Genomic DNA, 27,606 nt, shown 5'->3' with positions numbered 1-27,606 from the left:
GTTCCTTTAGAGCCCCACTGTACTTAAGCACATGCCTAATTCCAAGCATTGATGCCAATGGGATTTCTCATGTGCTTGAAATTAAGCATGTGCTTAAATATCTTACTGAATCAGAGCCTAAAGGAACAAAGCTCTAAGACTTCTCTGCTCCCTCTTTTTGAAAGATGTATAAAGATCTTCATGACTAAATCCAAGAATCAGCCTCTTTAAAAGAACGTCTAAACCAGGAGTCGGCAACCTTTCAGAAGTGGTGTGCCGAGTCTTCATTTATTCACTTTAATTTAAGGTTTTGCGTGCCAGTAATACATTTTAGCATTTTTATAAGGTTTCTTTCTATAAGTCTATAATATATAACTAAACTATTGTTGTGTGTAAAGTAAATAAGGTTTTTAAAATGTTTAAGAAGCTTCATTTAAAATTAAATTAAAATGCAGAGCCCCCAGGTGGCCAGGACCCAGGCAGTGTGAGTGCCATTGAAAATCAGCTCACGTGCCACCTTTGGCACGTGTGCCATAGGTTGCCTACCCCTAGTCTAAACACATTCTACTATTAGGAAAGCCACTCCTGTGGTTTTGACTGGCTAAGTTTCAATGCCACCTGTCTGAGAACTTCTGCTGGCTGCCCCTCTCAGACAGACCCTGAAAACAATCCAACCTCAAATTAAAAAGCAAAAGGCCAGCACAGGAACCAGACAGAACTAAACGCCTCATCACGCTGGGATAGAGGGTAAACTTTTTATCACCCTGGGATCCACAATTCCCCTCCACAAAAGACACACAGAAAAAAATATATCACACCCACTCACAAGAAACAGAAAGCAGCCTGCTGGAAGCAAACATTTACTGCACAGCTGTCTCCTCACCAGAACTTTCATTTTATAGGGAAATCCTTTTTAAAAAAATTAAGCCCCAATGATGGAATTAACCTGTCAGATGAATAAAAAAACTCCAGTTTGCTAAACAATGCACTGTAATTATCAAGGACCTCTTGAATAAGCAAGCCATTCAAATGAAATCTGCTGTGAAGCCAATTTAGTTACATTGACAATTAAACCTTTCTTAAAATGAAAGGCCTAGCAAGAATAAAGCTGTTCAAGGAATAAACTCACTGCACAGCCTGCACCATGACTTCTACACAGAGGGATCTGTGAGGCTTGCCTCCACTCCTACCCCGGAGGACGACGATGGGGTGAGAAGCTATTTCAAGGCAGATTCTTTTCATGAAAAGGGCTGAAACTGAACAGCAAAACAGCATTACAAGAGCATTGAGTAATCCTATCCATGCAGTTAGCGTTTTGCTATCCAATTAGCTAGTCCAAGTGTAAGAGGAAAAGTCTATTCCAAAATCAGAAGATATTTTGCAAGGCATGGCCTATTGAAATAGGTGTACAATAGTTTGAAAAAAAATCAAAATAAAAAAAATGGATACCAGAGCAACGAAACAGTAAATTACTGTACCACGACCAGAGGAATCTGTTTTTGGACTGAGAATCAGGGAATCCACATTAGCACTTCAGGTGCAGAAGAGTTTGGAAATTCCTTCTGCTGCTCTCCCTTTCCAACTCTTCCTGTTGCTGTTGGAGGCATGTGCCCCTCTTCGCTTCCCCGCCCCCCACACTTCGAAAAAGAGTCAGAAATGGTTTTAAAAAAACATGCTGTAAAATTCTGCCAACGTCTCCCTCCCTGTTCCTCATTAAAGCAGACAGCCTTGCTCACTTGTTCCGCTGCCTAGCGAACGGGATGTTCCCCCACCGCATAGTCTGGGCTGGGAAGCAGGAAACCTGTCCTTCCACAGGAACCCTTGCAAATCACAGACCTGATGCAAAACCAAGTGCATGTAAGCTTGGTTCCCCTATCTGCACTCGGTCTCCAGAGCCAGTGGTCACACTCGTCCATGGGGTAACTGCCTTGGAAGCAACGGGACTAGGGCGAAAACGTCCCCCTTGTTTCCGAGGGATCAAGCAGCAATTGCCCTGCCTAGGTCTGTGTCTCTGCAACACAACCCTGCACACGCACAGCACGGAGAGCACTACGGGATTTCCAAGGAGCAAACACGCCCGCGGAGCCAAGCCGGGCTTAGCCCGACGGAGTAACGCCCTAACCCGGGCGACTCGGGGCTGCGGCCGCCGGCTGAACTCCGGTGAGGATGCATTAGCGGCAGCAGGAGGAGGAAGCAGAGGCTGGCTCTGCAGAAGCTGCCTCAGCCGGGCCAGACACAGACCCGGCAAGGATCGGAAACGCTGCCCCAGCCTCTCCCTTCTCCTCCCCGGCCCGCTTCCTGGGGGTCCTTGGCTGCAGACTTCTGAACTCCCCCATCCCGCGCCAGTCTGGAGGGGTAGAGGGTCCCAGAGCTAACCCCTCCGCCCCCCAAAGACATGTCCTGGCAGTGCTTACCCAGCCACTCACGCACGCACCTGCGGGGCTCCCTCGCTGCCCGCCCCCGGGAGGTGTCCGGGCTACCCACGCCACCCCCAATGGCCCAGTCCCATGCAACGCCCTCCCCCTTTCACCCAGCACCCTGCCCCTCACTGTGTTCATTATGACCCCTGCCCAGCGCCCCCTGCACCCACCTCTGTAAGCCTCCTCTGCCCCCCCCCAGTCGCTCCCTACCTGCGTACCCCGCGGGGAGGAACTCACTGCCCTCGGGGAAACAGCAGCCCCTTACCCGGAGCACGGAGAAAAGTCGGGGGCAGGCACAGCCCGGGACAGGAGGCGGGGACGCTGCAGGCTCCCGCCGCCCACAGGACACACGGCCGCTGTCGCCATGGCCCGGCCTCTCTCCGGCAGCGCGGGGAGAGAGAGCTGGGCGGCCCCGCCCACTCCCGCCCCTGCGAGCGGCGAGGCACAGGGGTGCCGCTGGGGACAAGGGCAGGAGAGCCTGAGACGGGCCTGGGGGGCAGGTCACTGGAGAGCCAAGAGCCAGTGAGGGGAGCCGGTTACGGGGAGGTGGGGCCAGGAGGCACTGAGGGGGATGGTCACTGACACTGAGGGAGGTGGGGCCAAGAGCGCTGGGGAGGCCGGTCACTGGGGAAGTGAAGCCAACAGCCGCTGAATGGGACTGGTCACGGAAGAAAGAGCCACTGAGTGGGGCAGGTCACGGGGTGGGGGCAAGAGCAGCTGGGGGGGCGGGCACTGGGGATGAGGGGGTGGAGCTAACAGCCGCTGAGGGGGACTGGGTCACGGAGGGTGGGGAAGCTACTCAGGGGGGCTGGTCATTGGGAGATGGGGCTAAGAGCCACTGAGTGGGGCAGGTCATTGGAGGGAGGCAAGAGCCAGTGAGGGGGGCCAAGAACCACTGAGGTGTCATCTGGGGACCAAGAGCCACTGAGGGGGGCCGGTCACGGGGGGGTTGAGGCCAACATCCACTGAGGGAGGGAAGTCAGGGAGGGGGCCAAGAGCTGCAGAGAAGGGCAGGTCATGGGAGGGTTGGAGCCAACAGCTGCTGAGGGAGTCAGGCCACTGGGGCGTGGGGCCAAGAGCCACTGAGGAGGGTTGGTCACTGGGTCCAAAAGCCACTGTGTGGGCCAGGTCACTGGGGGGCCAAGAGCCACTGAGGGGGGCAGGTCACTGCGGGGGTTGGGGCCAACTGAGTGGGGCCTGTCACTCAGGGGGGGGGGCGGGGTCAAGAACCACTGGGGGGTTGGGCAACAGCCACCGAGGGGGGGCGGTCACTTGGTGGTTGGGGTTGGTCATTGCTGGGGGACCAAGAGCCACTGAGAGGGGTAGGTCACTGGGGGGTGGGGCCAAGAGCCACTGAGGGGGGAAAGGGTCACTTAATGTTATTGGGGGAATACTCACTGCGGGTAAGGATCACTAAAGGGGCTTTTAGAGAGTCAGTGTGGAGTTAAGGAAGCTGCGGGATCAAGAGCCATTGCTGGGAAAAAGGTGCCGAGTGAGGATTTGCTGCCTCGCACCACAGGCCCACCCATCTCCTTGCCTCTTGACCACGGCGCCCTGGGTGGTCGCCAACGTTGCCTGCCCCTAAGGCCGGCCCTGTGTGTGAGAACCTTTGTTTTTGCATTTCCCAGCTTTTGAGTGTTTACAATTGTAACCTCAATGTCAGCTTTTGTATTTAATAGAGCAGGAGGGAAAGAAAGAAAACAAGAGATGTACTAAGTTAAATGTTACTTTTAAATCATGTAAATATATTATGCTAAGACATATACAAGTGGATGATTTTATGTACTGTATGTTTATAGACACAAAATAGACACACCCACATGCACAGTATTGTACATTTGCAGTCACACATGCATCTAATACGAAGTACGTCAGGGCACAGCACTGCGGTTTTCAAAGGTCTGGGGATCCTGACACCCCACTGAACACCTGCAGGATCAAAGGACTGCAGTGCTTCCACTCTATTGCTTTTCAACCTTTTCTTTAGCCATAGCTGGCCCTCCACTCTTCCCTCACTCCCAGTCCCTACTGGCCAGCACTCAGTTACTTGGACTTGCTGGCTGGAATGCAGCTGCAGTTCTTGGCTAGCCAGCTGTAGCCACTAACCACATGCCATGCAGCTGCAGCTCACAGTATCCCAGTTTCTCCAGCACCTGCTATACCCCATGGCACTCCCATTCCACTCCTACCCCACAGCTATCTGGGAATTCACACACATACACAAGTTTCAGTCACTTATGACCCTGAACCACCCATCCCCAAATATTCCCACTGAACTGCTGCTGATTCTCCCCAACACAAGCGTACCTATACAAAATGTTCTGAAAAACAAAGGAATAAGGACAAAGAGACTAAACTGTTTGTGTCTGATTTGTTTCAGGGGTGCTGCTTTACATATCTTTGGGCTTTGAGAGCTAGTGATTAAAAGTATTTTAGAACAGATAGGTATTATTATTGAGATGCTGCTGTGTCCCTCCTCCTAAGTGTCAGTGCAATGGGGTGTTGTGCCTATCCCTTCTATCTCAACCGAAAGGTGCTCTAGCTGCTCCTTCTCACCAATGCAATGGTGGTGTGCAAATGTGTTCTGCCCCAAGATAAGGTGTGCTCTTGGTTCTGCCAGTGTAAATCCAGTTTGCGGAGTTACTTCATCCTTACATTGGCATAAATTAAAGCAGAATCAGGCCATTTGTATCTAGCCTCTTCATCCCAGTCCAGAGGGCTGCTCACCCAGCTTTTCTGTTTCAGCCCCATTCAGGGGTTCACCTGCTCCAGCTGCAACACTGATGGGGTTTATCAGGCCAAAGCAGGCTACCTCAAAGCGGTTCCCACCTTAGCCAGCCATGCTCCCCCTGTCTGCTTGGGACTATCTGAGGAGAAATCACGGGATGTGATTTTGGGATGGGAATTGATGAAGGGTATAATTCCAGAAGCTACTTTAAGAAAAAGATTATTCTATGAGGAATGCAAAGGGTATAAGACTCTTAGTACTCTGCAGGGTATTTACATCAGGGAAGTAAGAGAACTGGGAATCCTGTTTTTTTGCAGTTCCTTTCACACACACCCCTTCATGCTTGACTCCAAGAATTGTACTACAGCTCAAACAATGACAAGCTGTGTGGGAAAATGGGTTTTACTATCTATCTGAGGGTTTTATACCCCTGCCAATCACTAGTAATGTAACTAAGTAATGAGCGTAACATCAGATTTAAACCAGTGACTGAGATTAAGAGTCTCATGGTCTACCAACAGAGCTACCCAGAATCATTTGGTGATATAAATGTATATAGTATGAGAGGGGTAGCCGTGTTAGTTACACAATCAGGAGCTCATTCACCTGCACATCTACTAATGTGATATATGCCATCATGTGCCAGCACTGCCCCTCTGCCATGTACATTGGCCAAACCGGACAGTCTCTATGTAAAAGAATAAATGGACACAAATCAGACATCAGGAATGGTAACATACAAAAGCCAGTAGGAGAACACTTCAATCTCCCTGGACATTCAATAACAGATTTAAAAGTAGCCATCCTTCAACAAAAAAAACTTCAAAAACAGATTTCAAAGAGAAACTGCAGCGCTACAATTCATTTGCAAACTTAATACCATTAATTTGGGCTTGAGTAGGAACTAGGAGTGGCTGGCTCACTACAAAAGCAATTTTCCCTCTCTTGGAATTGACACCTCCTCATCAGTTATTGGGAGTGGACCACATCCACCCTGACTGAATTGGCCTTGTCAACATTGGTTCTCCACTTGTAAGGTAACTCTCTTCTCTTCATGGGCCAGTATATTTATGCCTGTATCTGTAATTTTCACTCCATGCATCTGAAGAAGTGGGGTTTTTTACTCACGAAAGCTTATGCCCAAATAAATCTGTTAATCTTTAAGGTGCCACCGGACTCCCCATTATAAATATATATTCATTTATATAGCCTCAGGGATGTCCTGCTAAATCTTGCCATAGCCTCCAGTAGGCTGGGACCATACAGGACTAAGAGGGTATTTTTGGGACTTGGTAGGAGTGGCATGGAGTTCCCACTTCCACCTCTCTCCAAGCCATTGTCATCTTCACATTTCATGTTTGACACAATGCACATACAGAAACAACACACAAAGAAAAGAGCATAATTCACCAGAAGAAAATATTATCCCAGAATTCTGAAAGAGATTTCTCTGTAATGATACTGCAGAGAGAACTGCAGAACTGGAATTAATTTGCAAACTGGACACCATCAAATTAGGCCTGAATAAAGACTGGGAGTGGATGGGTCACTACAAAAACTAATTTCCCCATACTAATTTCTCCCTACTGTTACTCACACCTTCTTGTCAACTGTTTGAAATGGGCCAGCCTGATTACATTGGCCTCATTACCACTACAAAAGTGATTTTTCCTCCCTTGGTATTCTACTGTTGAGAATAGCCCTCTTCCACTTTAATTGAATTGTCTCGTTAGCACTGACCGCCCCACTTGGTAAGGCAACTCCCATCTTTTCATGTACTATGTATATATACTTGCCTACTGTATTTTCCACTCCATGCATCTGATGAAGTGGGTTTTAGCCCACAAAAGCTTATGCCCAAATACATTTTTTAGTCTCTAAGGTGCCACAAGTACTCCTCCTTATTGTTACTGCAGATAAAGTGGCTGCTGTGCATGAAAAAGAAAATAGAAAAAATCGTGGACAGGCCTATATCTGGCAGGGGTGCAGTGGCACGTGCTGAGCTCCATAGCCATAATGCTCTAGACCAGTGGTTTTCAAACTTTTTTTCTGGCGACCCAGTTGAAGAAAATTGTTGATGCCCGCTACCCAATAGAGCTGGGGATGAGGGGTTTGGGGTGTGGGAAGGGCTCAAGGCTGGGGAAGAGGGTTGGGGTATGGGGTGAGCTGGTTGGGGTGCAGGAAGGGGCTCCAGGTTTGGGGAGGCTCAGGGCTGGGGCAGGGGATTGGGGTGAAGGGTTGGGGCGCGGGCTTACCTCAGGCGGCTCCCAGGCAGCAGGGCTGCAGGGATGCTAAGGCAGGCTTCCTGCCTGTCCTGGCACTGCAGACCACGCTGCACCCTGGAAATGCCCAGCAGCAGGGCCAGCTCCTAAGCAGAAGCGCACAAGCTGTTCCACGCAGCTCTTGCCCGCAGGCACCGCCTGCCCAGCTCCCATTGGCCGGTTCCCAGCCAAAGAGAGTACAGAGCCAGTGCTCGGGGCGGTGGCAGTGCGCAAAGCCCTGTGACCACCCCACCTAGGAGTCGGACCTACTGCTGGCCGCTTCTGGGGCGCAGTACGGTGTCAGAACAGGTAGGGACTAGCCTGCCTTAGCCAGGCAGCACCGCCAACAGGACTCTTAACAGCCTGGTCGACGGTGCTGACCAGAGTCACCACGACCCAGTGCCTTACATTCCACGACCCAGTACTGGGTCGCGACCCGCAGTGTGAAAACCACTGCTCTAGGCACACTCTGAATAACAAATTTATTTCCCTCATGACCAAGTGAATCCTTGAACTAAGGGACCAGGCCCAGGGAGGGATTCATTGGGTGGAAATTTCTTACCTTTGGCTGAGTGGAGAGAGAGTGAAGGGGCTGCTGTTAGACTTCAGGCCCACTCCTACAAATGCCTCTTACTGATTCAGAAAAGCATTTGGCAAGTGCTTCACTTTAAGTACATGCTTAACTTTAATTTCCATGGAACATAAGCCCATGCTTATGAGCTTCCCTGAATAGGGATGTTTTCCTGATCTAAGGCTCTGAAGTGTTTTATAACCATTGATTGATTAAATTTCACAATACTTCTCTCAGATATTATACTGCCCATTTTACGAGTGGATAAACTGAGGCACATAGCAATGAAAGTGAAGTGGTTTGTTCAAGGTCACAGGATTCAGTGTTAGATATAAAAATAGAACCCAGGTGTCCTGACTTCTAATCTCCTGCTGTGACCACTAGGCAACACTTCCTCCCATAGAGACATGTCAAACAAGTTCAGGCACCTCTTATTATAGGTTATGGGTATATTTGATTCCTGCTTAAATTCTTAACTCAATAGAAACACCCAGATTATTTTTCCTCTCATACCTTTGAAAACAGCACTTTTGGAAATCACAAAAGTGTATCTGAAGATGCTGATTGGCTGGTATTTTGAAGTCATCCTTGCCAGAAGTACTAGTTGTCAACAGGGGAAGATGGAGGCATCCCACCAAATACATTTTCCCATGCTGGAGATTTCTGTTATCTAGTATTTCCGTGTCATCACATTTCTGCTTACAGCTGAAATAAGTGGGTCTCAATCTTGTCCTCTGTGCATATTCATCCACACCACAATACAATTCAGAAAAACAGATAGTCTGATAAGGAGGCTCAGAGCTGGAAGCATAGGGATTCTATAAATCAGGATTGAGCTGCATTGGCAGAATGGTAAGGGAGAAAATAGGACAGAATAGCAGGGATCTGGAGATCGGGTCTCCTTCAGCTTTCCTAAGCTATGTAGTCAAGGACTAGAATAGCAGTGGAGTAGTTTGGCTCAGGATGGAGGTGCAAAATCTGTATGGAGGAGCCTAGGAATGGAATAGCAAAGAGGTGCTGCAGCTCAGCATTGAGGTGTATTGGCAGAACTTCCAAAAGCCTGAGTGACTTGGGGGTGCGGTGCCTGATAGAAGGAAGTCAAAGAACACCAGCATCTGCTTTGTGGCTCAAGCTGGTATCTACCCACAGTCAGCAGTGACCAAAAGAATGGTACTAGTATTATTCACTTTCGCACAGATCTTGTTGTCTTTTCAGCAAGAAACCTTGAGCTCTGTAGAGCTCTTCTTTCTGGCTTGATTAATGGCAAGTTGCTGCTGGGAAGAGTGTGGCAGCCTGGTTCAGATATCACCAGCACCCTCTGCCACTGTACCATTATTCTCTTGTTAGGCCCTCTCCCCACAGAGTAATGTGAAAGGGCCCTTCGCTTCTCTGTAACTCAGCTGTAAAACGATGGGCGATGAGAAAAATAATTAGTGATTAATGCCCATAGTCTCCTTCTCCCTGGTCCCACTGAGCTCATAAAACAGCAATTATTCTATGCTGGGAAGCCAGCAGCAGCAGCAGCAGAAACAGTTTTTCAGAATCTGGTACTTTTTCAGGATTGGGATGCCAGGCTATCATTTAAATCACGTGAACGCGGATGAGCAAGGAATAATAATACCCACTTATTCATTGAAATGATACAAGCATAGGTCCAAATCCTGCTCTATCCAGCACGGCACTGCCACAAGGATCTTGCCAACACAGGCTGGGCTAAAGCACTACACTGTGGACAGACATTACTGCTCCATTGCGGTGAAGATACATGCATACCCACCGTCTGCCAGCCGGGCTTTTTGCTGCTGATGGGTAGCGCACACATTAAGTTGGGTTGGAGGGCTGGCCATACTACCTAACCTGCAGACCCCACCCCTCTAGGGATGTGATTGACACATTAGCCAAGCCAGCTTCCCAGCATGCTCCTGTGTCAGAAGGAAGGATCCTGCCCTACAAAGGGAGAAGCTGTGCCCCATGCCAGGTTTTTCTCTGATAAACTCCCCGAAACCACAAGTTTAAATCTCTGCAAAGTCATTCGGCTCTTCATCCTGCCAATAGAGATTGTTTGAGTTCACTGCAGTTTGCTGTTTGAGGAGCTTCTGGATGAGACCAATGTTCTGCCTATCTGCCCTTGATTACCCCAGTTCTGTTGTGAAATGTGCTATGTGTGGCTGTTTGTTGCCCTCCCTAGAGGTGGCTGGATTTCAGTTGAGCTGCACGTAAAGTATGTTGTGTCCAAAGTGGGCACTGTGGGCTCCTCTGGAGTGAAAGATGCACATAAATGTAAGCTGTTTGTATTCCAGATGACTTAGTGGCCAAGGTGAAATGAGCTGAGTGGTCTCCATCAGATTCTTTGCAAACAGATGTTTGTACAATTGGTACTAAAGCAATCCCATTATTATTAATCTCAGCAGACAGTCCAAGGTCTGAGTGGCCTATGGAGATGGAGCTCCTCAGTTATCAGAGTTAATACACGTTACTGTTGCATGGGAGAAGCACTGACTGTGTCAGGGATAAATATAGAATTGGATAAATATAGGATTTCAGTCTTCAGGTCTGTTATACTAGCACCTTTCATCATCATTATATTCATCACAAGATAATGGCCTCAATGATTAGTATCTCTCTGTTAGCATGGAATTTGCCTCTCTTTAGCCCTTTTTATTCCCAACCCATAAGGCTGAATCACACCTCCTTGGTGAATCTGCCCTAGGGTAAACAGCAAAAGGAACTTGAGTCTTAAAAATATCAGCTTGTTCTCAGCACAATCACGTTCCATTCTGGGCTCCCTTCTCAAAGGCATTTGCCTCCAGTGATCAGTGCAGCAATGTACTGCCTCTGGCACAAGGTGCACAGCAACACTGGCTCTTGGCAGGGTTAGCAAGCTGCAACTGCCTCACCAGCAGCTCTCAGCAACTCCATGCTCTCCTCAGCACAGTCTGGGGCTCCCTGCTTTCTGTGTAGCAAGGATGAGCCTCCTACCTATCAGTCCTGAATCTGGAATGAATCTCCCAGCAAGGTCACAGTTCTCAATGTCATCCAAATTTTTTTTTTGCTAGATCTATTTATATCCCTGAATCTTAAGAGCCTTTTTTGTTTTTTTGGCACACGCTGTCCTTGATTTTAAATGATGGTCTGATTTCTCTGGCACCAATCTGAAGTTTGAAGGGGGATTTTGCATTGAAGGGCAGGCAAAAGTAGGGCAATTTGCTTGATGTGAAAGGAAAGTCTGTCACACAGCAGTCTGATAGTGTATGTCAGTTTAGAGAAGGGAGACCCATTTTAAGAAAATTAGTGAATGTACATTACAATTATTATCATACCTTAAACACAGGTTCTATTAGTCACAGTCAAAGATTGCAGCCCAGACAGTGACAATAGCTCATCCCATGAGATACATCCACTCAGCTTCCAGTGACAGCCTCTGGGCAATCTATGTTATTCTTCAATGGCTGCACCTTCATTATAAGGCTATTTTTTTCCCACAATATAAAATGGCTGTATATGCTTTGATGCCTCGCTATCTTCCCTCATTACAAAGGCTTCCACCTCCAATTCTTAATGGCTAGCTGACTGAGGTGGTGCTTAACGAAGACATCTACTAACGAGCTCGCATACACGGTACATCAACTGATAATATTTGTTTTTGAAAAGTGCAGATCAAGGAGCTGATGTGTTGTACCTTCAAGCTGTGCCTTTTGTTTTGATTTGAGATTTTTTTAATTAACAATTTGTAAAGTCAGCTTAGTTCCTCTGAAAGGTTCTGACAGCCCTAGAGAATTAGCTCTCTATTTATCCATAGACTAGGTACAGCATGAGCTCAGCACGACAGCTCGGACCACTGGAAGGAGCTGGGAAGGTACTATAGTTAATTGTCCAGGTTCATTCATTTCTAGATTCTCTGCTAAGACTGCTAATGAGGGTGCCAGTTGTGATAATGGGTTTTGTGATGTTGACCGTTATCCACAAGAAAGTGGATGGAAGCCATCAACTTGTTTTACCTAGGCAATAGATGCCATCACTATCAATTTGAGCTGAGTTTGAACTCGTGCCCTAGAATTGAAAGGCTCCAAACCCCACTAACAAAGATGAAGATGTGAAAAAATACACCAGACTTATCAGGGATTCTTGCAGCTATACACTAAATACCATCCTGCAATTTGACACAATCCCCGTTACCTTTCCTTCATAGCCCAGTTGAATTAATTTTGCAGATGAGGCTTTGTGAGACATGGCATCAACTGCCTTACTAAAATCCAAATATATTACATCAACCATTTATCTAGAGCCACTTCTATCCCAATCATCGCTCTCCTATCTCAGCACCTATAGTCCCTTCCTTTCATAATTTTATAATTAAAAAAAGAAAAGCAATTAAAAGGTGTTCTTAATACACCCATGTTGCTCATGGCTCATAGTTCTGATAATCTTTAGGGTCATCACCTTGTAATCAGAACCAAACAAGTGTACCCACAAACCCATGTGGTGTCCCGTTTACTTGGGTACGCAGATGTTTAGAGATTTTCTCCCTCTTCACATTTGTTCCATTTCACTAAGGATTGAAGTTAGATTATTGTGCAGTAATTGCCAGTCCCTCTTCTTTCTTCATTGATACCTGAAACCATATTTGTTTCCTGCCACCAATCCTCTTGACTTTTGTCAGTATTACAGAGCCACGAGGCCCCAACCAAGATAGGGCCCCATTGTGCTAGGTGCTGTGCACACACAAAAATGTGAAACAGTCCCTGCCCCCAAAAAGCTTGCACTCAGATTCAGCAGACAAAAGGTGGGAAAATGGAGGCACAGAGTGAGGAAGGGACTTTTTCAGGGTCACACAGCAGGTCAGTGGCAGGACTGGAACCTAGGACTTCTGATACCTAGCCTCACACATCAGATACTTCTCCAAGGTAGCTTGGTCCATTTGTGCAGATTTTTACATCTTCCAAGCGTTCCCCTCTCCTTACTTCTTGCCATTTAGTATCTTACAATGACTTTATTACGTTTTAATTGTCCAACAAGCTTTCGTTTATCCCCCAGGTTAAAGACTGAGTTAAAAAGCAGAGCCCTATTCCTGCAGTCAGATTTATGCGGGAGGATCTTTACATCTATTGTGAGTCCCACTGACTTCCGTGGGGCTTAAGGACTACTGGGGGGATTCAATTCCATCCTGGGTTTCATCCCTTTCGTTTATCATTGCTTTCACGCTGGTATTTCTTTTCCCCCTGATGTGTCTTTTAAAATCCTTCTTATTCCCCAGCATCACTTTGGCAGCTGTCAGTCATTTTCAGCACATTGGCCTTACCCCATTGTTCCTTTCCACCTTGTCTATTTCTATTTCATGTTTTGTTCTGCAGGAGATTTCCCCATCCAGGCTGAAGTTCCCAAGGAACTCTGATTTAGCATGACTCTAGTTGCTCTAACCTACATTCCCCTCTCTTAACTTTGGAATACCCAGTGCCCCATCGAAGGAAGCTTGCAAACACTAAGGACCACCTTTTTAATGTGACATTTTAATTTGTAACAGTTTGGGAGTGGAGAATACTCAGTTCCTCTGAAAACTAGGACCAAGGTGTGTCAAGTTGAGCACCCAAAACCAATGCACCCAAAATCAGAGGCCACTTTTGGAAATTTGGGTCTAGCTGCCAGCTGTCTCAGGCTCCCATGCATGTCTTCATGCAGAAATAACAGTGAGACCAGAGCTAGGAGAAAGAAATCTGGGTGAGGATTTGCCTCCCATGGAATGAGGAATGAACTGCTTGGAGAATCTAATTCACTGAAATCGTTAGTTTTAATGCTGTTCATTGGAAATCGTAGAGGCCACTGAATGCAGCCATTATGTGACTCCATGATGTTTTGTCCTGAGCCAAGTCTGGCATGTTACCGTGTAGGATGCCTGTGAGGGACAGGTGTCAGTTGATGTCATCCAGCCATTCTGTTTAAGGTCTTCTGGGGGGGAGGGGGGGTCTTTTCCCTCCTGTTTTCATTAGGACAAAGTAAAAGATGATTCTCACAGGGACGTTAGGAGGCATTCGGAACAGGTGACTGTACGATGTTAGGGAGTATTGGGCGACCATTTGAGAGAGTGGGATTTGTTTAGTTTGAAAATGGATCTCTTAATTCAACTTGAATTCATACCATTTTCGATCATTCGAAGATGCTTCGTCTCAATTAAGTCCAACTTCTTTTCAATCTTAACAGTAAGGGCCATGTTTCGGTCCCATAGGTCAGATACTGATCACCACAGCATTATATATCTTCAGCTCCATTTCTCTACCTATCAGGGTGTTTGGTTTGCAAAAGACATTCTTATTGAGGCACCCATTACTGATGATGCTTTTGCACTGTGGATTTCAAGTTCTTTCTATAGGCTGCCCATGTTATCAACAACAGAGCCAAAGTTGCTGAGTCTTAACTGGGTGGTCAGCCACTAAGAGGCTAGAGCCTGCAGTGTGTTCGAAATCACTGACTGGAAGAATTTTGGGTTTTACCCCAACAAATTTTCAGGCTGACTTTTGCCGCTGAGCTTTCCAGGTTTTAATACTGCAACTAGCTCATTCATTGAGTCGACAACTACACAATGTTGTCAGCAGTCGATGTTGGTGAGGTTCTTATCATCAAGGCATATGGCTAAAATGCATTTACTTAGTGTCTGGTCAAACATGTAGTCTCTGACAGTGTTGGAGAGTTCTGAGGTGGCAATGCATCCTCATTGAATGCCCAACCTAATTCAGAAGATGGTTTCTTTCCCATTTACAAGAATGCAGCTTGAGGAATTATTCTACAGAGCTTGTCCAGAAGGCCTGTGAATTTCAAAATCAGCCAAAGCAATTCCCTGTCAACAGAGTCAAACATGGCCTTGATATCTACAAATGTAATGTGAACTGGTGCTTGAATTCTCATGCCTTCTCAGTTTGCTGGGACGCTGTGAAGATTTGATCCGCCCTGGAACAGCCAGGAGTGAAGCCAGCTTGTTGTGGTGTTCTCTAGCTCATTAAGATAGCAGCAGCTCAGGCGAACAAGACAAAAACAAAAACTTTCCCAGGGATAATAGAAAAGTAATGCTGCAATTGTTGCAATAGTCTCATTTGCTGCCTTTCTGTTGCCAAAGTGGTAAAATAATGCCTTTTGCCAGTCGGATGGGACCAACTCTATTCTCCAGATGACGCAGAACAGCATCTGCAGTCACAAACGACTAGCTGGTCCAGCACTTCTTAACAGTTCCACAGGAATTCCACCAATTCCTGCCACCTTGTTTCCCTTAAGCTTCCTTACAGCTCTGTGGATTTCACCAGTAGTGAATTCACCTGGATCATTTTGTGCAGAATGGGTCAATTCAGCAGCAGCCTTAATAGCAGGGTCCAAAGAAATTGGGGGTGCATTTAGCAACTGGCTGATATGCATAGGTGGAAAGAACCATCTGTGTAACCCCCTGCTCAGTCCCCTGGCACCTCGGCCTCTGCAGATTTCCAGGAAAAGGGGGAAGAGTACCAGGGAGGTGACTGACACCTCTTCCAAGCAGCGCATTGATCTTGGAAGAATGATTGAAGCATTAGGACAAGTGTGAGATCATATTGTGATCCTTGGTCTTTAATTAGCCAGCTCCGCTAGACAGAGCCAGTTCTGCAGTCTACTTTCCTCTCAATGTGGGGATCAGGTAGGGATTTCACTCAGAGTCCCCTGAGTGCTGTGGGGAGATGACCCCTCTCTATGGATGATTTCAGCAGTACAGGGTATGGACAATGCCACCATCAGCATCTTCAGTCACAGATAAAAGGCCATGACAAAGGCTTCTGGCCCCAGTTTATAATGGCGAGGGAGACAGTATATGTCAGAGCTAATTCTTGCTTCTGCCTATGACCAGTGTGATGGGTTCCCCCTGAGGTGCCACTTGGAATTGGGGTACCATTGAGCCTGCCTGGGTTCCCTTTCACACTGTGCTGCTGTGATAAGTTGCCACCCCCTCTGGAGTGTAAACCCAAAATTATACCATCTTGTACTGCACAGGAACTGTACAGCATAATCTCATAAAAGTTGCCCTTCCCTCAGTGTGGAGAGAGATATGCAACAGCTTTCTGCCCCAAGTTATAATTTACACACACACACTGATTTTAGACAAAACAAAACAAGTTTATTAGCTACAAAAGATAGATTTTAAGTGATTATAAGTGATAGCAAACAGATCAAAGCAGATTACCTTAATAAATAAACAAACCCGCAAACTGAGCTTAACACACTAGATAGGTAAGATATCAATTAGCAAATTGTCACCCCAAGTGATAAACAGGCTGGCAGATTCTTAAGGCACAAGTTGCCTTGGCTTTCCCAGATTTTCATACACGGGCTAAAACTCCCTCTAGCCTGGGATCATCACTTCCCACAGTTCAGTCCTTGTCCCTCAGCTGTTTCCAAGTGAGTTGTTGTAGGGAGAGTGAGGTACCATCATGATGTCATTTCCCCCCTTTTATATCTTCTTCCCACTTGCTGGAAAGCTCTTTTGCTGTGACCAGGGTCAAACAGTTCCCATTGTGTAGTGCTATCTCTGAGAGGTTTCTATTGTACACATGTAACAAAGCGGTCTTTGGTGGGACCAAATACCAATACCCCAGTAAAAGAAAAAAAAGGTTCTCCCAATCCCAATGGACCAAGCCCCAGACCAAGGTCAATATACCAGTTAGATATTACCCTCAAATCACGTTGTTGCCAATCCTTTAGAATTAAAATCTAAAGGTTTATTCTTAAAAAGAAAGAAATATAGATGAGAGTTAAAATTGATTAAATGGAAACAAATACATACAATAATTGCAAAGTTCTTAGTTCAGGCTTGATGGGATTAATGCTGATTTAAACCAATTAAGTCTCTGGAGTACAAACACCCAGCTTGGATGGGTGGTTCAGTCCTTTGTTCAGAGCTTCAGTTTCAAGCATAGTTCCTCCACAGGTCAGAAGCAGGATTGAAGACAAAATGGAGGGGTTTCCAGGGCCTTTTATATTCTCTGCCATGTGAAAGGATCCCTTTGCTCTTACTGTGGAAAATCACAGCAGCAAGATGGAGTTTGGAGTCACATGGGCAAGTCACATATCCATGCATAACTCAATTTGCAGGCAGCAGCCATTGCTCACATGCTACCTTGAACGTTCCCAGGAAAGCTCCTCAGATGTGGATTGGAGTCTCCCAAGGTCCATTATCAGTTAAGTGTTTCTTGATTGGGCACTCAGAATAGTCCTTTCTCAAGAAGCTGACCAAATGCTTCACAGATGCTACTTAGAATCAAACACATTGAGATACAAGTACATAGTCAGTATTCATAATTTCAAATACAAAAATGATACACACATACAGATAGCATAATTATAACCAGCAAATTGCAACCTTTTCATAGAAACCTTACTTGACCTCCTTTGTACAAGATTTGGGGCAACTATAGCACCTTGGGTGCAACAATGATCTATATGGTCACAGTTCATGTCAATAACGTCACAACACAGTACCTGGAGTAATCCTTGTGCTTGTGTGCATTTCCTCAATAAGCCATTAACATTGTTTGGCTTTTTTACTGTTGTACCTGAAAGGTTGCTTGTGGGTGTTTTCAACCTCACAACATGTTTCAGTAACACATACATAGCCAAACTTCATAAATTCACATACAATGATACACATACAATCCAATGAGATATTGTCTAGCAGATCAAGACTTTTAGAATGATACCTCACAAGGCATACTTTGTACAAAACAGTTCCTAATTACATGATAGTGGTGAATATTGGGGTGCCAAGGTGTCACCACCAGCATTAGGGAACAGAAGCCATGGGTGAGTATTTCTTTATGTGCATTTACATTTACTAAGGAAGGGTTTCATGCGGCTGGTCCCAGCAGTGCCCCTGGCTGGCAGAAGTACCTCGCTGAGAGAGGCTACAGGCATGCCATGCCAATAGCAGCTGCAGCCACTTCCTTCCCATTGCACAGTTATGAAAGTCTTGGATCCCAGGCTACATACTTCCCAAGCTGACATAGTGGAATACTCCTGAGAGCCCTAGTTAAAAATACCTTAAGATGGGAAAAAATTGCCCCTTGAAGTTTGGGTTTGCTTTTTTTAACCTGATGGGGAGAGACAAACAATTCTTAGACTGAGAAACCTTGACTCTCTGTGGTAAAGATGCTGATGTTTGAACATGCGTCCTAGTGAGCAAGAAGTCAGAGAGTAGATGTTTATTTATTTGTATTCCAGTAGGACCTAGACATCTCAACCAAGATTGGGGCCCCTTTGTGCTAAGCGCTGTACATATCCATAGCAATAGAAACCTAAACAGACAAGGGCTAGAAGAAAGGCTATGTTATTATTACCTCCATTTTACAGATGGGAAACTGAGGCACGGAAATGAAGGGCCTGATCCAAAGCCCACTGGCTTTCCTATTGGAGTCTTTCTATTGATTTCAATTGGCTTTGGATCAGGCCCTAAATGACTTGCCTAGAGTCACACAGCGAGTCAGAGGCAGCGCCAGCATCTGAACCCAGATCTCATTGCATACAAGGATGGTTCCTTTCTAGTCCTTGGAGTCTCATCCCTTCTTGTTGCTGCAGAGTTCATGTTGCCATGGCTGGTTGAACAAGCTGACAAAATAGTTGGGGATTTGGCTGTTCTGGCTCTCTCTGGTTTGGGGCTATCTCCCACTTGCTCTGAAGAACCAGCCCTCTGCTTCCCTCGATACACACACAATGTAACAGGGGCAATGAGAAAATGACCCTGGCTACCATCCCCTCCCTTGCACATTTCTGAGCAACAGAACTGCAGCTTTGGGTGAGCTTGTGACATTGTCTATGATAGTGAATGTATCATGGTCTATGATAGTTCCAAAAAGGATCCGACTGACACCCCTAGTGAGTGAAGTCACCTGACCTCTCCCTCTCTGCCCATCCTCACATCTCAGCCCCTCTTCCTGCTTCTCTCCCTGGATGTGCTGCCACCAACTGCAATGCAAAACTGAAACTTATTTCCCTCCTGTCTCATCTGTACCTCCTCTCTCTTCCCCAACAAACTCAGTGCCAGGTTCAACTCCTATCCTTCTCCATATTTGTTTGCCACCCAGTTCTCCCTCGACAACATCTCTAAAACCTGCCCTATTCTCGCGATCCCCATCCACAAATGCCTTGTCTGTGCCTTGATTATCTCCCCCACTCACCTCTGTCACCTCTTCCTCCCCACTTCTCCCCTCACTCTTCTCTATTCACTAATACAACTGTGAAAGCTGCATCTCTCTCCAGCTGCTCAGACCACATCTGTTTAGATCCTTCACCTTATGCTTTAAGCACAAGCATCTAGTCTTCCCCCTCCAGGACTTGCACAGCTTCACCTCTGTGGCTCTTCTCTCCTCTCTTCCCCTCTCACTTCCTTCACTTCATTCAAGCATCCCGTCTCCTTTGTCTGCTTCCTCCCTTCTCTTCACACCATCGTCCATGCTGCCCTGTGCACTAGGAGCAATCTCTCATCTCTTGGATGCCAGCTGAGCACTCTTCTCTGCACTCAAATCGAGTTTCTTCCATGAAGACTTCCAAAGTCAGAACTTTTCAGCATAGGTGCTGGAACTAGGGGTGCTGCCACATCCCCTGGCTTGAAGTGGTTTCCATTATATACAGGGTTTGCAGTTCAATAGCTCTCAGCACCCCCACTATACACATTGTTCCAGCACCCCTGCATTTCAGTGGTGAAAAGCTACAAATAATAAATGTCAGAAGAACTAGGCAAAAACAAAGCCAAACAAGCCAAACTCTGCTAACATCTATGATCTGCTAAAAACCCAGGCTCCCCGCAAGGTCGGGACTCTCTGCTGCTGTCTCAGCTATTCCACAACCAACCTCCCTCCCTCTTCTCCTCCAGGGTATGTGATCACTCAGTCATTCTATTAGAGTGTAAGGTCACCAGGGCAAGGTCCTTGGGTCAGATCTTCAGCTGCTGTAGACCAGCAAGAAGTCCATGGAGTTATGCTGGTTTACAGCAGTTCAGGATTTTGCATTATCTGTAAAGCTCTAGGCACATATAAATGAGGCCAAGCTTCCCCCAATCCTGTGCCTCAACCCTCACCTAGGAGAGAGAAGGGAGTTCAGGGTCCCTGGCTGGTCAGTGCTGTTGGAAGCCATACTCATGCCAATAGTAACCATTGTGCAAACACTCTGCATTTTACCACTAAGGGGTATGCTAAGCCTATAGCCCCACTCTCCAATAGGAGTGTTAAGAACTGTCCAGCACAGAAGTAAAGGCTGTGTGGAGGAACAGCTCCCTCAGGGGATTCCAGTCCCTAATCACATTGGGTCATTCCTGTCCTGGGGGAGGGGGAAGGGATTTGGGTTTGTCTTGGTCCCTCCCTGTATGTGATGCTGCTCTAGAGTTGCTATGCTCCTGTGTATACAATTGTGTGCCTTGTTCCATTGCTTCTCAGCAGTCAGTATTAAACTCCTGCTGCCCTCGGAGCCCTGTGCCAGGATTGTCCCCAGGAACCACTGCTGCCCATCCCAGTCCTGTGCCTCTTCCCTTCCCAGTGATACTCCCTTGAATACTAACTCCACTTCCTTTGCTCCTGGGTCGTTTTCCGTTGGAGTAATCAGACTGGAGACAGAGGGAGAAGGAAAATCCAGTGGGGCATAGTGTATGATTGGGGTCAGGGCAGCTGTGGAGCCGGTCAATCTACAATCTCTCTTCCCAGGGAACAAACCATTTTGTGTTGAGAAAGGGAAGAGGAAGGGACAAATACCCTGAAAAACATATTTATATTCTCATTGTAGTTAGGCAACTGGGGAAAGAAGAAATCATCCGCCCTGCCTGGTCCAATGCTGTTAACTACATAGACAGTACAATAGGAATCTCCATTGCTCACCCTCTGCGCAAACAAGCACCATTTACGGATTCTTCAGGGAGTCTCTTCCCGCCCTTGGCCTGGTGTCCCATACTGCCATGAAACAGGTGCTTCTGCGAAGAAGGACCTTTAATGAGGGAGTTTAAATGATGGGGGTCCTCATGTCTCCATCTGGCTGGACTATAAATGATCAGTGAGAGACTCCACTGACAAAACAACCACATAAACACAGTAATCATGGGGGGACTCTGAATACATGACTAGCTGCACACAACCTCCTCCCCATCTATTCGGATATGAAGGTTCTTAGGGAAGTGACTTCCCCTTGATGTGCAGTAAGACCTCAACTTTGCCCCAGGGTCTGGATGGCATGCTAATTGGATCATTTGTAACACACCCATTCACCAGGAAGGGGACTAATTTCACTCCTATATGAGCAATGTAAAACACGGCTGTTTGGTTTTATGGGGTCACACGTGAGTGAGGCTCAACTGCATTGCTTCCGCTTTGTTATATGCTGCTATTATAGCACATCTGATAGCTGCTTCTGCAGCATGGCCCGAAGTTAGCAAAGCTCAGGAGAGTCCCAAAGCACCCTTTTTGCAAGGACTTCATGGTGAATTGTTACAGATGTTTTAGAAACATCATGGCCAGCTCTAAAGCTCTCCAGCTTTCATTTCCTCCAGTCTCTCTCTCTCTCTCTCTCAGCAGCCTCTTTTACAGTGTTGATCTTATCATTAAAATGGGTTTACCAGCACCATGTAAGAGGCCCAAGGGCTGGAAGATGGCTGGATCACCCCTAAAGCCAGTATGTCCTTGACCTCTCTCTCCAGGTTCTGGGCTGTTTTCCCAGTGATCCAGAACAGGGAGCATCTTACAGGAGGATGGGCTCCTGTCTCCACCTGGTGGACAGCCAGATTAGTGAGCCCAGGCTGGTGGAGAACAGCTGCTGGTAGGAACCCAGCACCCCTCAGATCTCTGATCTGGTCAGAGAAGGGAATTTATTCCAGTGAAGGGCCGGCCCCAGTCTCAGGGAATAGATCCACCAGGGGATCATCTCTCTGCTCCTTCCGCTGGCCACACACGATCAGTACCAAATTCTCTCTGTCAAAATACGGCTTCATCATGTTGACATGGTACACCCGGTGGCTGAGCCTGGTTAGACAGTTCCACTACATAGTTCACCTCATTCAGCTGCTTGATGACCTTAAAGGGCCCGTCCCAGGCAGCTTGTTGTTTGTTCTTTCTCAAGGGAATGAGAACCATCACCTGGTCCCTGGTGGCATAGGAGCAAGCACAGCAGGCACGTGCTGAGCGGTCGTACCAGACCTTCTGCTTCCCTTGGGCCCCGGCTAGATTCTCCCCGGCCAAGTCCATGAGCTCAGAGAGCTTTTCCCAGAAAGTAAGTACATACTCCACCACTGATTCTCCATCAGGGAGGCCTTCCCCTCCCATTCGTCCCTCATCAAGTCGAGGGGTCTCCTCACTCTCCTCCCATACAGCAACTCGAAAGGAGAGAACCCGGTTGATTCCTGGGGCACTTCCCAGTACGCGAACAGCAGGGGGGTAAATACTTGTCCCAGTCCTGTGGGTGCTGGTTCATAAAGGTTTTCAGCATCATCTTTAAGGTCCGTTGAACCTCTCCACCAGCCCATTGGACTAAGCGTGATACGCTGAGGCCCAAGTGTGTCAGACCCCAAACTTCTCCCACAAGCACAGGAGCAGGGTTGATATGAAATTGGACCCCTGGTCTGTAAGAACCTCCTTGAGGAACCCCACTCTGCTGAAAATGGTCAGCAGCACATCTGCCACAGTGTCTGCCTCGATTGAGGATAAGGCCACTGCCTCGGGATAGCGACTAACGAAATCTACCACTACCAGAATGTTTTTTTTCCCTGTCCGTGTTGCCTTGCTGAGGGGTCCCACATGTCCACGGCCACCTTCTGAAAAGGCTCCTCTATGATGGGCAGGGGCCTCAAAGCTGCTTTCCCCTTGTCCTGGGTCTTCCCCACCCTCTGGCAGGGGTCGCAGGACCTGCAGTACTGCTGGACAGCATCAAAGACCCCCGGCCAGTAAAAGTTCCGTAGCAGCCTCTGCCTGGTGCGTTGGATTCCCTGGTGTTCCGAGAGAGAGACATCGTGGGCCAGGTACAGTAGCCTGCAGCGGTACTTCTGGGGGTACTTCTTTGTCTCCTGAGGCCCAGATGGAGTATGTCACAGGAGGGGAACAGACTGAAGGACCCATACAAAGCGGAGAACCCGACGTTTATGGTAGGGAGTGACCCAGGGGAACTTTAGAGGCAAATGGCGTTAGAGCCGCACAGCCGCTCGGCGTGTTGCGGGTGGATCCCTGCTGAGCTTGGGGCAAGGGGAACTTGCCACTAACAGGGCCCTGGGTTGGGACCCGTTGGAGAGGGCAGGCCTGGGTCCCCCACCACCCTCTACTACCCCACCTGCGAGGGGGGAGTTATCTGGACTCTGGCCATAAGGCCATACTGCCCTGACACTTGGGGCGATTTACATGGACTCAGGCCACTAGGCCACAAAGCCCCGCCTGCGATGAGGGAGTTATATGGACTCTGGCCATTGGGCCGTACTGCTCCAACACTGGGAGCGATTTATATGGACTCTAGCCATTAGGACCCACTACCCCGACCAAGGGGTGATTGTGTGGAGAAAGGCCATTAGGCTGCAACCGGACGCCCACAGAGAGGTGAGCGTGTGAACTTGGGAGTGGCGAGGTTCCGACACCCCATCCCACCCCTGCCACAAAGGGGCGGTGTGGTGCCAGGCCCGCCACACCCCCCTTCTGCACTGATGTGGGCTTGTCCCCCTGGCATTCCATTCCATATCCCGACCTGCTGTCTACAAACTCGTCAGCCAGCAGTCCCGCGTGACACAGGTCCTTCGGCCTCTTGTCCACCAGCCACATCCTCAGGTCAGGGGAACAGAGCTCATGTAGTCGCTCCAGCCCCATCAGTTCAATCACGTCCTCCTTGGTCTGGGCCCTGGCCCCGTTCACCCACTTGCAGGTGTATTCCCCCATCAGCGTGACCAGTTCCAGATAGGTCATCCCCTGGTTCTTCTATACACCCCAGAACCTTTTCCTGTACACCTCGGGGGTCAGCTTAAACTTGCGCAGCAGGGCTTCTTTGAACTGTTCATAGTCCCCTGCTTCCACCTCATCCATCTGGCTGAATATCTCGATGGTCTTGGGACCCAGATGACACAGCCTGTCTGCAGGGTCAACCTGGTGCACATTGCAGGCCTTCTCAAAGGCAGTGAGGAAGGCATACATATCATCCCCTTCCTTAAACAGAGGCAGCACTTCTATATCAGAGTTCCCTGTGGGCTTAGCCACCCTGGGCCCATCCCCACTCACCATGGTAGGGGTCTCTCTGCTTCTCAGCTCTGCCGTTGCCAGTTCATGCTGCCTCTGTCTCTCATGGTCCTGCCATTCCTTCTCACAGTCCTCCAGATCTTTCAGTTTCAATTCCATTTCCAACTCCAACCATCTCAGCTCGACCAACGGGGAACTCGGCCGTGAAAATCCCCTGCTGGTCGGATAGATGGAATCTTGAGCTGCCTGGCTGCTTTCAGCCCCTCCCGCATCCCCGATTAGGTTGGTGGCTGGGATGACCCCTGGTGATGCCTGGCTTCTCCCAGCCTCTCTCGCAGCACCAGCTGGGTCAGGAACTGGCTCCTTAGAATGATCATTCTCTTCCAACTGAGAAATTAGCTGTGTGTTGGTGAATTTTCCAATGCGCAGCCCTCTTTCTCTGCACAGCTCTACAATGTCCTTCTTAAGGCGATGGTTATAGGTCATCTCCACGCTGTTCCCATGTGGTCACGGACTCACAGGCCTGTGCTCTCAGCTCCCCACAATCCCTGGGAGGAACCCCTTCAGTGCAACAGTCCGTCTCGGAGTCCACCCTCTCTTGGGGGTTAAGCCGTAGGCTCCTCCGCCTCCGGGAACTACACCTCTCAGAGCCTTCAGCACCCCCGTCTCATGCTAATCCCCCTTCATTTTACGGCTCCCTAGTCACTTACTGTAGGATGCTCTGTCCATGGGGTGCAGTTTGATCCCACCAGTTGTCACAGAGTCACCGGGACGATGCTCTGGAACTACTCCATATGAAGCCAGTCAGGACTCTGGGGGAGCATGCCTATTCTCTCTGAACATACTGTCTCCAGGGCAAGAAGCTTGCACCGCTTCGACCTTCCTGGGTCTGACCTCGGAGCATTCAGCATTCCCTTTTCACACCATGTGCTTCCCACAGCGAGTCTGCACAGGCGGGGCTCCTGGAGAAGCCAGAGGGCCCTGCACCCCAACTCTGCAGTCAGACATGACTCTCAGTCAGCCAGTAAAACAGAAGGTTTATTAGTCAATAAGAACAAAGCATAGAACAGAGCTTGCTATTACAGGAATCAGTGACTTTCAGCCAAGTCCATCTTGGGAATCCTGGGCCAGATGCCCTGAATTCCCTCTCTTCCAGTCCCCTCACGCAGATTGCTAGCTTCCAGTAACTGGACCTCCGACATCCCCCTGTTGCTCCTCCTCCTTCTCTCTGGGTATGTCTACACTACGAAATTAGGTTGATTTAATAGAAGTTGATTTTTTAGAAATTGATTTGATACAGTCGATTGTGTGTGTCCCAACTAAGTGCACTAAGTCAGCGGTGTGCATCCACAGTACTGAGGCTAGCGTCGACTTTTGGAGCATTGCACTGTGGTAGCTATCCCACAGTTCCCGCAGTCTCTGCCGCCCATTGGAATTCTGGGTTGAGCTCCCAATGCCTGATGGAGCTAAAACATTGTCTCGGGTGGTTCTGGGTACATGTCGTTAGGCCCCCCTCCCTCCCTCCGTGAAAGCAATGACAAAAAATCGTTTCTCGCCTTTTTTCCTGGGTTACCTGTGCAGATGACATACCACGGCTAGCATGGAGCCCGCTCAGCTAACTGTCACCATATGTCTCCTGCGTGCTGCTGGCAGACGCAGTACTGCAGTGCTATACAGCAGCATCCCCTTGCCTTGCCTTGCCTTGCGGACGGCAGACGGTGCAATACGACTGCTAACCATTGTCGTCGTCCCGTGGGTACTCCTGGCCAACCTTGGTTAGGTTGGTCGGAGGCCCCTGGGCAAACACGGGTGCTCCTGGCTGGCCTCATTGAGGTTGGACGGGGGCACCTGGACAAAAATGGGAATGACTCCAGGTCATTCTCTTCTTTAAGTTTCGTCTAATGGATATTCAGTCCTGCCTGGAATATCATGCCAGCTGGAGGCTTCTGCCTCAGGCTGCTCTCCCAGTCAGCAGCACCGCGTAGTCGCACCTACCCCAGCCTGCCCCTTGCTCCCATGGCTCATGAAGCCTGGACAGTAGTAAGGAGCAGTTAAACTATGGGCTGAGCAAGTGCATAATGGTGGTAGAATGTGCCTTTGGACGTTTAAAAGCGCGTTGGCGCAGTTTACTGAGTCGGTTAGACCTCAGTGAAACCAATATTCCCATAGTTATTACTGCTTGCTGTGTGCTCCACAATATCTGTGAGAGATGTTTATGGAGGGGTGTGAGGTTGAGGCAAATCGCCTGGCCGCTGATTACGTGCAGCCAGACACCAGGGAGGTTAGAAGAGCACAGCAGGGCGCGCTGTGCATCAGAGAAGCTTTGAAAACCAATTTCGTGATTGGCCAGGCAACGGTGTGAAAGTTCTGTTTGTTTCTCCTTGATGAAAACCCGCCCCCTTGGTTCACTCTACTTCCCTGTAAGCCAACCGCCCTCCCCTCCCCGCTTTGATCTACACTTGCAGAGGCAATAAAGTCATTGTTGTTTCAAATTCATGCATTCTTTATTAATTCATCACACAAATGGGGGGATAACTGCCAAGGTAGCCTGGGAGGGGTGGGGGAGGAGGGAAGCACAGGGATAGGGTAGTTGTAGGGGCACCCCCTAGAATGGCCTGCAGCTCATCATAGAAGCGGCATGTCTGGGGCTCTGACCCGGAGCGGCCGTTTGCCTCTCTGGTTATTTGGTAGGCTTGCCTGAGCTCCTTAAGTTTCACGCGGCACTGCTGCGGGTCCCTGTTATAACCTCTGTTCTTCATGCCCTTGGAGATTTTTTCAAATATTCTGGCATTTCATCTTTTGGAACGGAGTTCAGATAGCACGGATTCATCTCCCCATACAGCGATCAGATGCAGTACCTTCCATTCAGTCCATGCTGGAGCTCTTTTGCGATTCTGGGACTCCATGGTAACCTGTGCTGATGAGCTCTGCATGGTCACCTATGCTGATCAGCTCGCCATGCTGGCCAAACAGGAAATTCAAAAGTTCGCGGGGCTTTTCCTATCTACCTGGCCAGTGCATCTGAGTTGAGAGTGCTGTCCAGAGCGATCACAATGGAGCACTTTGGGATAGGTCCCGGAGGCCAATACCATTGAATTGTGTCCACACTACATCAAATTCGACCCAGCAGGGTCGATTTCAGCACTAATCCCCTCATCAGGGAGGAGTACAGAAATCGATTTTAAGAGCCCTTTAAGTCGACAAAAATGGTTTCATCGTGTGGACGGGTGCAGGGTTAAATCGATCTAACACTGCTAAATTCGACCTAAACTCATAGTGTAGACCAGGGCTTTGTCTCGCTTCCTGGGCAAAAGGTGTCACCTGGTTGCATCCCCCCTCCTAGGTCTCAGGTTACACAGGTGCAAATAGATGGGCAACCTCACCTGCCCTGAGGGCCTCAGCAAAAATCACACACCCAATTCCCACCACCGAAGTATTGATGCAGTACACAGGAAAACTAAGG

The 27,606-nt window shown here is 48.3% G+C and overlaps 1 protein-coding gene across 8 annotated transcripts in view; it reads right to left on the bottom strand.

The window, feature by feature from the left end:
* The window catches only part of LOC117883932 (ankyrin repeat and fibronectin type-III domain-containing protein 1-like), a 607,608-nt gene extending 604,720 nt beyond the window's left edge, over positions 1-2,888 (bottom strand). For 2 of the 8 annotated variants that reach the window (XM_034783835.1, XM_034783837.1), the window contains exon 1: positions 2,610-2,888. Coding sequence is in view for 1 of the 8 variants with exons in the window: in XM_034783832.1 (XP_034639723.1) it covers positions 2,665-2,765 (101 nt within the window). In the remaining 7 variants the exon portion in view is untranslated. Of the gene's footprint in view, positions 1-1,108; positions 1,236-2,609 lie in introns of all 8 variants that reach the window. The other 6 variants (XM_034783840.1, XM_034783832.1, XM_034783833.1 and 3 more) reach the window with 5 other exon arrangements.
* Positions 2,889-27,606: the final 24,718 nt, after the last annotated feature.

Source organism: Trachemys scripta, chromosome 10, assembly GCF_013100865.1.
Source record: "Trachemys scripta elegans isolate TJP31775 chromosome 10, CAS_Tse_1.0, whole genome shotgun sequence".
Taxonomy (NCBI): Eukaryota; Metazoa; Chordata; order Testudines; family Emydidae; genus Trachemys; species Trachemys scripta.
This window is presented reverse-complemented; position numbering and strand designations above follow the sequence as displayed.